Source organism: Labrus bergylta, chromosome 4 (assembly GCF_963930695.1).
Source record: "Labrus bergylta chromosome 4, fLabBer1.1, whole genome shotgun sequence".
NCBI classification, from domain to species: Eukaryota; Metazoa; Chordata; class Actinopteri; order Labriformes; family Labridae; genus Labrus; species Labrus bergylta.
Window position 1 is genome coordinate 19265050 of NC_089198.1, and position 12257 is coordinate 19277306.

General features: G+C 42.0%; 1 protein-coding gene across 1 annotated transcript in view; it reads left to right on the forward strand.

Annotated features, from left to right (window-relative positions):
• LOC109984037 (neurocan core protein) overlaps window positions 1-12257 on the forward strand; it is a 45120-nt gene that overhangs the window by 26107 nt on the left and 6756 nt on the right. Inside the window, exons 13-14 of the mRNA XM_020634025.3 lie at window positions 3312-3428; window positions 8758-8871. Coding sequence (XP_020489681.2) covers window positions 3312-3428; window positions 8758-8871 — 231 coding nt within the window. The remainder of the gene's footprint in view (window positions 1-3311; window positions 3429-8757; window positions 8872-12257) is intronic.

Genomic DNA, 12257 nt, shown 5'->3' on the forward strand with positions numbered 1-12257 from the left:
GTGGGTATGAACTCTTAACCTCGTATGATACAGTAGTGGCATGAAATCCTTAAGGGCTTTCTCATCAGGAAAAATGTTTTTCTTTCTCGCAGGAACTAAATTTTGCCTACTGTGTGAAACCGGATGTTAAAGGTCACATATTATATCCCTTTTCAAGATGTTTAAATAAGTCTCAGAGCTCTCAGAGAGAAGAGTTTTTCTGAAGCTGGAGAGGATGGACTTTTCTCATAACTGGAGGGTTTGTAGAAAGGCCAGGGACACATAGTGTTAGAAAAACATGGTAAAGTGTTTTTTGCATTATATCTGACCTTAATGGTTAACATTTACAGATCCCAAATAACAATATTTTCCTAACCATAAGACGGTTCCTCAACCAAGTGTTTCCACGTGTTAAAAACATGTTGGTTAGGTATAGGTTCCAAAAGCTATGTGTTATATTTAACACACAAAAAAAAATGTTAAAGTCAAATTAACACGTCCTCGTTCTTACGTCTTAGGCTACTTTGGTTAGTAGACTGTTATCAAACCTTACAGATAAATAGCTTTACAAAAATAACTACCCTTGAGATTGACTTTTCATTTCTTCCCATGCCCTAGCCACAGGCCTATTTATAAAAAAACAAAATCAGCCTGTATTTCCCAGCTGTATAGGCTACCTTTCATTCCCACCAGAAGCCACATTCCTGCAATCATATACAATCTGTTGATTAAGTCTAGCACAGTATATCTGGTGAAATCCTGGCTGGCTCCCTGATTCACTTCTTTTTTTTTTTTTTCCTGATAATAAGAGCTTGCACAGGAAACATCCTATCACCAGGCATTTGAAAGCCCCACGGGCATCATGCTATCACACATTTCTATGGTGATTTATTTTTGCTCCCTTTGAAAGCGGCTTATGTCTGCAGCAGGCTCGTCTCAGCTGCCTGCTCGGGGTGTGTGAGAAGTCTACAGATGGAAAACAGCTGTAAACTGTATCGACAAGAAGCCGAGGGCAACCATTTGGGCTGCTGGTGTACAGTATGAAGGCTGATTGATTGACGGAGACCCTGGAGTCATGCAGGATGAAGGCCATAAACAAACACATAAACTAACGTCCATATCTTTGCTACACAAACAGCCCAAGTGGAAAGATTCGGTCTCAGGAGATTGGAGCAAAATAACGACTACACCCTCCTTTCTCTTTTCTTTACATATACACACTCTCTGCTGCAGCTCAGTCCCTTGTGGTCTGGTTTAATGGCGTTGGTCAGTATTTTCCTGTCCTGACTGGATCACGGAGCACTTCATCAGTCAGTTCAATCAATGAGTTAGAGGAGAAAAAAAGAGAAGCCTCAGGTTGCATTCACGGACCTTCAGTAAGGAAGCACACCGTTTTCAGATGCGAGGATTCTTGTTCGCTGCACTAAAACACCATGCAGTCAACTTTCTTTCCATTGTCTGATGCCTGTCAGCACATTTTTATCACCGCATCTTTCAGTTACATTTTAATCACAGCCAATTTCACTGTTTCGCCTTCCTCTTTCTGCTCTCATGCCTTCACAGATATGCCAGTGCTGCCTGTGAGGTTGAAAGCTCTTATCCCAGAATCATATTTCCAAAGTAAACCATATTTCCTCTCTGTCTAGAGCTGTGATTACTCCAAAAGCAAAAGCTCTGTATGATGTGTGAATTAATTCTTTGAGCCGCTTTACAACTAGAAAGTCTTATACCTACCTTTACTGTCATATCTCTGCAAACTTATTTGTTGGATTTTGCTGCCGCCAGCTTATTGTTGTTGTTTGTGCTGGCGGTGTGGGTGCAGCGCAAGGGACAGTCCACTCTGTCAGCTCCTTCTATACACTATTGATTTTTCTGCACCACTCGCTTTAATGATTCGCACCAGGTTTATCTACACACACCTACGGTTACACGCACACATTCAGTAGTAAATCTGCTTGTCACAACAGTTGATATTTGTCAAACAGTCCATAACCTTGACTGATGAAGAGGAGGGAAGTAAACTCCAGTCTGGACTGATGTACATTCAATGAAATGCATGGCTGGTTTAGGAACCTGATCTTGCAGAATATAAACCAGAAGCTGAGGATTTGCTAAAAAAAAATTAACATAAATCTATAGAGTTGATGTTATTTAGAAATCCTATTTTCTACCAGAGTCCTCGAATGAAAACCTCCATCTTTTGTCCCTGAATGTTTATTTTTCCCAACACAACAGCCAAAATAATGATCATTCAGAGAGTGTGAGTTTGAGATGACTGCTTCTCGGTTAGTTATTGGATGGGATCAACCTCGAGGCTAATCATAGCTGGTGTATTGATTTTCGTTCATCATACCTTGTAAACACAAACATACAGAACTACAAACACACACAGCATCATCCTCACACACAACCCCCTCCTCTGCAGTGTTCAGTGTGTCAGAGAGAGAGAGAGAGGGAGAGAGGGAGAATGCTGGCAGAACAAAGACTCCCACAGCCGCAGCTTTAGCGGCCAGGATGAACGAGTGGTGGTTTTCAAAGACCTGAAGTTGCTCCTAATGAGTGGCTCAGGGGAGAAACACGTGGTGGTGTGTCAATTGATATGGAAATGTGTAATTGTGGAAGGAGACCACACGCATGCACACATTTAAGGGGTGAATATACTCAGCGGGAGGTCTGCTCGTTTCTGTTGAGGACGCCTAATGTCTGAAGTTCTCACGCTGCCCACGACGCCCGCCGGAGTGAGCCAAGGCCTCTCTTTCCATATGGTTACCATGACAACTGTGGATGTGAGTGGATTGCGAGGGTTGAAGCTCTCTGGCTTCTGATCCCTTTGAAAAGAGACCAAGTGTGAAATAGATATGCGTGTGTTGTAAACGCTGGTTTTTGGCTGAGCTGCAATTAAGGAGAATCAGGGTGCCATGTTTTTGTTTTTTTTCAATGAGTCATACAAACGTTTTTTGTTGGTCAAAACCTTGGCAGCTGTGAAGGGAATTGTGTCTAACTACCAACTTTATTCAATCCACGAAAATAAATAATTGATTAAGTTTTATTGATCCTATGAAACACTTTTCCAAAGCAACAAAACAAAAGACAATCTACTGCACAGTATTAGTCCCTTTTTTATTATTTGTTCTTGATTTTGTGTCACACAGGGAGCGGGGAGTTAAAGAATGAAGGGGGCAAAGACAATAAATGAATGTACTGGTTTAACATTTGCTGTCATAGTTAATTAAACATGCATCATTGAAAGAATGGGAATATGTGATAAAAAAAAAAAAAAAAAAGAAAAAGTGACCCCCTTATTTAAAATCCTTCAATTCTGTCTGTTTCAGTTGAAGTGGAGCCCTGCGTGACAAACCCGTGTCTGCACGGAGGAAAGTGCCTTCCTCAGGGAACGGGCTACAGCTGTTACTGCCCACAAGGATACGCTGGGGAGAACTGTGAGATTGGTAAGTAATGTTTAAACATACACACACACGCACACACACACACACACACACACACACACACACACACACACACACACACACACACACACACACACACACAAACAGGCAAACAGAAAGTAGACATGCATTCACAATGAGAACTAAAGTCAGCCCTGCTTAAGTCTATACATATTGATGAAAGGCTCTCCAACAGCCTTTTGTTAGGTCAAAGGTCAAGCTGTCCATCACAGCTTACAGCTTCCGCAACAGCCCGGCAGTAAACTTCCGCCATCATTACGCCATTGTACTTACAGAACGCAGCCACAATGGCGTAATATTGGTGTGTCAATTCAAACACCGAGATGACCACAAGAGGCATGGCATGTGAGCACACATCGGGAGCTCCACATACACACACACTCAGGCATGCACACACACACACACACGCACAGTGCTGTCACGCCTCTCAGGCCCCGACGTTACTTACTGCAAACTCGTTCCCCCATTATGCCTCTGTCACTACCTCCGATAAAGGATCGGGAGGTGGAGTGACTTCGCCCCACCATTTTGCGACTGTGATTTCACGCTGTACGTGCGTATTGCGCCTTCAAATGGCAGTCTGTAAGCGCCATGAGAGAAAGGGAGTTGAATAAAGGCAGGGGTCAGAAGTTAAGGTTGGACTATCTGGGTAGACTAATGTTAATGGATCAAATGTTAATTTGAGATCAAACTAAAGGCAGGTTGATTTCACTGCCAACATTCCTGTATAAAGTAATATGTAGAAAAGTAAAAAATGATGGATTTTGAGTTGAATTGATTTTTTTGTTCGTTATAAAAAGCCTACAGGTTCTGGAATCAAATCAAGGCCTCTCCTTGTTTCGTCATTGCTCAAAGAATAAAGAAAAATGTTGTAAGCTCTGTCTTTCGGAACAGAACCAAAAACCAATCAATTGTTTTTCACCCAAAGGTCTTGATACCCGAAGAAACCACATAGAAATCTATTCATGGGAGTTTGTAATTCACTGCTGACTTAAGGAGCAACTAAAGGACAGAGAAAATACAGGATCACCTTCTCCTGCAGGGTTAAAGATGGCTGAGAGACACTGATCTCTGCTGTTTGTGATTCCAGCTTTAGAGCTTAGAGATAAAATACATTTTACTACAGAGGGGATAAGTTAAGGGCCAACAGCATGCCACGTTGAACAAAAAAAAAAACTGACCTGCATGAGCTACAAGACAATATCTTTAATCAACATTATCCGGATGAATTCTTCTTTATCTACATGTAATTTCCTCTCTCTGTCTCTCTTTATTTTGATTTCCTCTTTGTTTTGCCTACATCTGTTCAGCTGCATTGTAAGGTCAGGCCTGTATGCTTCTAATCAGTGTGAACATGTTATCTGCAGTGTTTTCAGGGAGCTAGATGTGATCCTGTATCTTCAAGTCAAGAATAAATATTAGCTGAAGTTGAGATTATTGGACGTACACCAACACATGACGGGCAGAGTGCCTGTTAGGCAACATTTCCACTCCATTTGTGTTTTGTGACATCTGCTGTTTGTGCCAAAAACAAATGGAGCAGAAATTTTGCCAAACAGGCACTGAGCCCACCGAGTTTATGTGTTTATCCAATAACGACAGTCCCGGCAGATATTTATTCTTGACTTTTAGCATGGTTCACCTCTGCGGCTTCCCAATGCCAAATTTGATTAGATGGCTCCATGTGGCATATGATTCAAATTCTTTATGTTGACCGATTGCATTTGAAGTGAAACTGATTAATAGTCACATTTTTGACATGGCTGGTTTTGGCTCTGAAATCATAAAAACTCTCATCTAAAATTCTCAATTTCAAAAGCCTTAAAAAGTCAGTATGTAATCACCACTGTTTTTGGTTGACTGCCCAGATGAAAACACTTTATTTTATTTTTCTTTGGTGTTACTGACTCAGTGATGAGTCACCATTATCAAGAAAAATCTCGAGCTGCATTGATCAAAAAGCAGAGGTTGGGTCTAAAAGAAAGAATAAACGCTGCATTCACTTTGTTTTTCTCTGCTTCTTCCTGAGCTGCTGGTAAACAGTTACTCTGACTGAACAAACAAAGAGCTGGTCGATGACTACAGATGGTGAAACGTCAAAAGCAGATGGAAATGAATAAAAAAGATTTAAACCATTAACTAGGACGGGTTCAAAATGCAGCAAAAGGGCGTTTTATTCCATTTCAAGTATATTGTTAACATAATGAGCCTGATTTACAGAACCATGGTACAACCACTCATGTCTCTCCACTTGATTAGAGCTCTTGTCCGGACTCTGCTTGATTTTCTTTTTCCCTAAAGATGCTGTTATTTTTATGAATAACACTTTAAACACTTTACTGTGACCAATCCAGTGTCTGAAAAAGGAGCCATAAATCTATCTTTTTTTAGTTGGTACTCGCTAAAAATGTATCATTTTGATTTGGCCATGTTGTTATTATCATTGTGTAATGAACTGTGAAGCTCTCCACAACTTTTACTCAGGAAGAGTTCTGTGGAGACTGTGGATGAGCATGGCCTTAAAGTTTTTATTCTTTGGATTAGGATAACAAAACTCTCTCATTTGTTTTCATGTTTTATGGTTTCAGTTTAAACATATTTGCATAATGATTTGTAGAGTATACTCTGATGCAAACTAATCATACTTGAACATTCATACTAAGGTTCACATTGATGTATTTATAATAAAAATGTGTCACACTTATTCTATCGCTGGGTGTAGAAAGTGACTTTTTTTTGGGTTTGAATCTGTCTTAAATTACATTTTTCTATCAATGTGATCAATAAAACTTTAATTAGATCACTTTATTTTTATATATGAGGGATATTTACCCTTTTTTTCAAACCTTCTATAATGTCGCAAACTTTAAAACCAACTGTCATATGCTGTAATATAAGAACATTTTGAAGTGGTGCTTTAGCTTAGCCCTTTATGTACCAAATCAGACTGTCTCTGTTGCAGATGAACAATAACACACTCTGACACATGCAGGTATGAATTGGCCTTGAGAGTGCTTCTTTGTTCTTTAATATCTGCTCAGCTCATTAGGCAGCCAAACCTAAAGTAAGTCACTTTCAAATAAATGAACCTTATAAACGGGCATTCTTATCTCTATTCAAAGTCCCATTCAGGCTGTGAACACCTGAAAACTTACAGAGTGCCAAGTTTTGTCTGTCCACGGTGCAGAAAGAAGGACGAATAGACAGACGGGCCGTCAATCTGACAGCCAGCAGCCGCTGTGTTGGTCTGCAAAAGTCTTTGTTATGGATTTGCAGAATTTGCAGAATTATCTTTCAGAAGAGCAGCTTCCCCTCTGCATAATGGATGAGAGGGACGAGGGATCAGAGGTTTTTTACTCAACCACAAAGAAGTGGGCTAATTTTAATGAAGAGAGGGGGATTTCAGTGTTTAGCTATGAACTAACGCTTGCAGAGGTCATTCAGGGTCAGACTAGTCATGATTAGTTTGGGGATGTTTCAGTTTTTCATTTTTTGTTTAAAGTTTTTTAGGTGTTAGTTTTTTTAGGAACTACATATTTTACTGTAGTAGCAATTTTTTTTGGGTTGGGCCTTAATTAATAATAATAATAATACATATAAAACTAAAATGCCCTCATTTAACAGGAGATGCGATATGCAACATTGACTAACATGTGATTTTCACATTTTCAGATGGATTTTTTTCATGCAGAAACAGTCACAGATTGCACCCATGCAGGTTCATTTTGAACATTCAAATCTATAAATCAGATTTCTTTATTTTTATGTTTAAAAAAGTAATTCTTGAATTAGAATATCTAAGATTTTGTAACATTTCCCCTTAGTTAAGTTACTTTTTAAAAAAGTTTAAATTCTACATTTCTTCAACCACAGTGTAATACTTTCTGACATGAATGCAAGATGCAGATTTCGGACCTAACACTAACAAGTCATTTAAATCACGAGGCAGCTTGTCAAAGAAGATTTTTTTTTTTCAAAAAGAAGAGTGACTCTTGCAAAATCCCTGGCTCTGTGCTCTTAACTTCTGTCACCCTTTCATCTTGCAGATCAACAGAATCATTAAAACTAGGAGCCTGTAAGAACCGTAGGAATCATATGAGAAAACATATCAGCATAAATCTCGGTTTCTGTGTCTGTCCTCAAAAAACTTTGTTCTTCTGCCATTTTTATAAACAGATAAAGTGCCTCTGCTGTCAGATTAAAGCTACATCAAACCTCCACTGCGGACACAACAGTTAAAGCGGAGAAAAAGGGATTATAATGAAAAAGATTCAAAAACAAAAGTATGCTGCAATATACTTCTTCATTTCACACAATTTAGTCCAGCTTGTAAATGAATCTGTGCTATAGAAAGCAGTCCTCAGTGTGTGTAGTGACACAGTCTGAAATGGAAGTTTTATACGAGGCTAAAAGGTCATTCAGGTTTGATTTGTCAGAAACATTTACATCTTTACAGCCACTGACCTTTCATAGATTGCGTTTTTTGCTTTCAACTAAGTGGCAGTTAAGTTCAGAGGATATACTTTGACGCAAGATTTAACTTTATAAGCAGCTTTCCTTTCACACTCTCGCTGTGAGTTTTAATAGATTTCTGAAGTCCTGGGGTTGATCTGTTATAGTTCCATCCAGAAAGCCCAACAGTGGTCAAAGACGATTACATGCCCTCTATTTACAATGACAAAGTGATACTTTAAAGACCCCTGAGGCGAAATGTTCCCTTTGCTCGCTTTTGCCCACATGGAGAGGTTAAAGAGCACAGTGAGCACAGTTAGCTTAGCGGCCCTGAAGCTGGGGGAGTGTCTGTTGATGCTTAGGGCCTCTTCAGCAGGGTGGATGAATGCTAAATTGGGGGCTTGAACCCAGATTCTCTTGTCATCTATCTTCTATACTTTTGACTGAGTTAAAAGAGCCAGCTCAACGCATAGCTTTACCCCTTATATGAGATCTTATAAGAGAGAGAAAGGAGGGGTTTAAGATATACGTCCAGCTCTGTGAATGTATCTAAAGCAATGTAACAACACTAGAGAGACATTTAGAGGAAACATGAGGATGGTTAGGGGTATCAAACTGTCTGTATTATCCTAACACCTTTTAAGACTTCAATCACCAACATAGACACATTTCACAGTTTCATCCAGGGCTAATATCAAGCTTCTCTAGTGTCTGTGCTTACAGCTCTGATAGCACCCACATATTTTCCCTTTTTTTTTATGGCAAACATCTCTTCATCAGAAAACATCCTTTTTATTTGAACCTTCTAATGAGATCCGCAACCCGCCTGTTCTCGTTTTTTTTTCCCACTCCCTCATAGATGTTGACGACTGCCAGTCAGAGCCTTGTGAAAATGGAGGCACTTGCATCGACAAGATTGATTCCTTCCTGTGCCTTTGCCTGCCAAGCTATGGAGGAGACACATGCGAGAAAGGTGGGAGTAAGAAAACTGCACACACACACACACACACACGCACACACGCAGATCCTGCAAAGCTATGTGATTGGGAATTATCATGCATTCATTTGATATGAAATAATGTTATTATTTTACTCTAGCAGACTGTAACATATCGCTCACATTGTTGTGTGTGCAGCCACAGCGGTGAACTTGTTAAGATTCATGCATATGATGCTACCAGTAACACTTTTTTATTTGGAAACTGTGCTGGTGGATTTAATCCTGATCACTGTACAGCGTCTGTTGCAGCTTTATGTCATAACAGAATATCACAAAGACAAATCTTTCAGCAGACAGTTTGTCAGTTCAGGGCTGCAGGCTGACACATACTGACTGTAACTCCTGCATATGTAAGAAGAAAATGCACTCTGTTTAAGAAGCATCACTTTGTATTTGCACAGTTTTCAGTCAGGATATTAAATACTGTATGGAAGATAAATCAGTGACAAAGGTTTAATGTGTAATGTGACAGCACTACTTTAGTTTGTCTGGTGAGATGTCTGGAAACTGTGTATCCTCTGTAGTTTTAATCTGTCTCTTAGCGTGACCAGTAAACCAACAATACTTGTTTTTACAGTCATTGTTTCATAAAGTATCCAAACAAATGTGTATTTCCTCCCTGTGAGAACACTAGCAAAGCAGGTTTTTAAAATCCAACCATACATTGTGTTCAGTCTTGTTTTTCTGTGCTTTTGTAGGTGCAGTGGTATACTTTGATGTGTGCAACTGCAACCAACTGTCAAACTGTGGAAAAGCAAACAAACCCAAAACACAAACATTGGCATTCCCCATGTGCATACAAAAGGGGATCTAAATATTAAAACGTTTCTTTGATAGCCCTACTAGCGGTCAGACAGTTAACAAGTTTAACATATCTTTTATAATACTGTATCTTTTCCACATAAAAAGAGTTATTCTCCAGATACATTTAATCCTGCCATGGTAATAACTAAACTAGATCTGAATTAAGTTTAGAAGCAGACTTTACTTATACTTGAAGATTTTTTTAAATCAGAATTTAAGATGAATGAAGTGAATCCTTCAAGAATCGCTACCTTAACGTGGTGGAGTTTGCGTGTCCCGGTGAACCCGGGAGCTGTGTAGTCGGGGGCACACAAGTCCCCGGCTGAGCGCCGCTGTGTTGGAGTTTTCCCAGATGAACGAGAGGGTCGCCTCTCTGCGATTTCAGGTTGCAGAGAGGAAGGCTCTGACTGTTGTATGTGCATATGCACCTAACAGCAGCTCAGAGTACACCGCCTTCTTGGAGTCTCTGGGTGGGGTCCTGGAAGGGGTTCCGCCTAGGGACTCTGTAGTTCTACTGGGGGACTTCAACGCTCACGTTGGCAATGACGGGGACACCTGGAGGGGAGTGATGTGGAGGAACGGCTTGCCCGATCTGAACCCGAGTGGTGTTTTGTTGTTGGACTTCTGTGCTAGTCATGGATTGGCCATAACAAACACCATGTTCAAGCATAGGGATGTTCATAAGTGTACCTGTTACCTGAACACCCTAGGCCAAAGATCGATGATCGACTTTGTAATTGTTTTGTCAGATCTGAGTGTTTTGGACACTCAGGTAAAAAGAGGAGCAGAGCTGTCAACTGATCACCACCTGGTGGTGAGTTGGATCAGATGGCGGGGGAAGGCTGCCGGACAGACCTGGCAAACCCAAACGTGTAGTGCGGGTGCACTGTCCGTGGGGTCTTCAACTCCCACCTCCGGAAGAACTTCTCCCTCAGGTTGGGGACATGGAGTGCCGTCAGGCTGAAAAAGGAAGCCTTTCGGGCTTGGTTAGCCCAGTGGTCTCTGGAAGCAGCTGACAGGTATCGGGTGGCCCGGTGGGCTGTGGCTTCAGTGGTTGCGAAAGCAAAAACCCGGGTGTGGGAGGAGTTCGGGGGGGGCTTTGCAGAAGGACTTTCGGTTGGCCTCAAGGAGGTTCTGGCAAACTGTCCGACGGCTCAGGAAGGGAAAGCAGGGCTTGCCCCAGGCTGTTATCAGCAGGGGTGGAGAACTGCTGACCCGAACTGGGGACATTATTGGGCGGTGGAAGGAATACTTTGAGGAACTCCTGAACCCAGACAACACGTCCTCTGAAGATCCAGGGGAAGCCTAACCACTAACCTTGGCAGAGGTCACTGAGGCAGTTAGAAAGCTCCTCAGTGGCAAGGCGCCAGGTGTGGATGAGATTTGCCCTGAGATGCTAAAGGCTCTAGACATTGTTGGGCTGTCTTGGCTGACACGCCTTTTCAATGTCGTGTGGAAATCTGGGACAGTGCCTGTGGAGTGGAAGACCGGTGTGGTGGTTCCCATTTTCAAAAAGGGGGACCGGAGGGTGTGCTCCAATTATCGGGGTATCACACTTCTCAGCCTTCCGGGGAAAACTTACTGTAGGGTGCTGGAAAGGAGGCTCCAGCCGATTGTCGAACCTCGGATACAGGATGAACAATGTGGATTCCGTCCCGGCCGTCGGACAGTGGACCAGCTCTTTACCCTCGCAGGGCTTCTTGGGGGAGCATGGGAATTTGCTCATCCAGTCTACATGTGTTTTGTGGATTTGGAGAAGGCTTTTGACCATTTCCCTCGGGGGATCATGTGGGGGGTACTGCGGGAATATGGGGCCCCGGGGTCGTTGGTACGAGCCATCCGGTCCCTGTATGACCAAAGTGGACAGGACATCAAGGATCTCAAGGAGCAGCCGGGGGGAGGAGGGTTTCCATTTTGGGGACCTCAAAATCTTGTCTCTGCTTTTTGCAGAAGACGTGGTTTTGTTGGCTTCCTCAACCCTCACCTATGGTCATGAGCTATGGGTAGTGACCGAAAGAATGAGATCGTGGATACAAGCGGCCGAAATGAGCTTCCTCCAGATGGTGGCTGGGCTCAGCCTTAGAGATAGGGTGAGGAGCTCGGACATTCGGGGGGAGCTCGGAGTAGAGCCGGTGCTCCGCCGCATCAAAAGGAGCCAGTTGAGGTGCTTTGGGCATCTGTTAAGGATGCCTCCTGGACACCTCCCTTTAGAGGTTTTCCAGGCACGACGAACAAGGGGGAGACCCCGGGGCAGACCCAGAATGCGCTGGAGGGATTATATAAGGAATCCCCCAGGAGGAGCTGGAAAATGTTGCTGGGGGGAGGGAAGTCTGGGTTGACTTACTGCACCTGCTACCACCGCGACCCGACCTCGGATAAGCGGAAGAAAATGGATTGATGGATGGAAGTGAATGAATCCAACTAACACAATAAAACAAATCAAATTAAAGCTCCTGCAACGAATCATGTAACAGACTGAAATGAATACAGATGACCAACACGACCTAAATTGTTTTTTTAAAAGACCATCATTAAAAAGATTCAATATTTCTGTA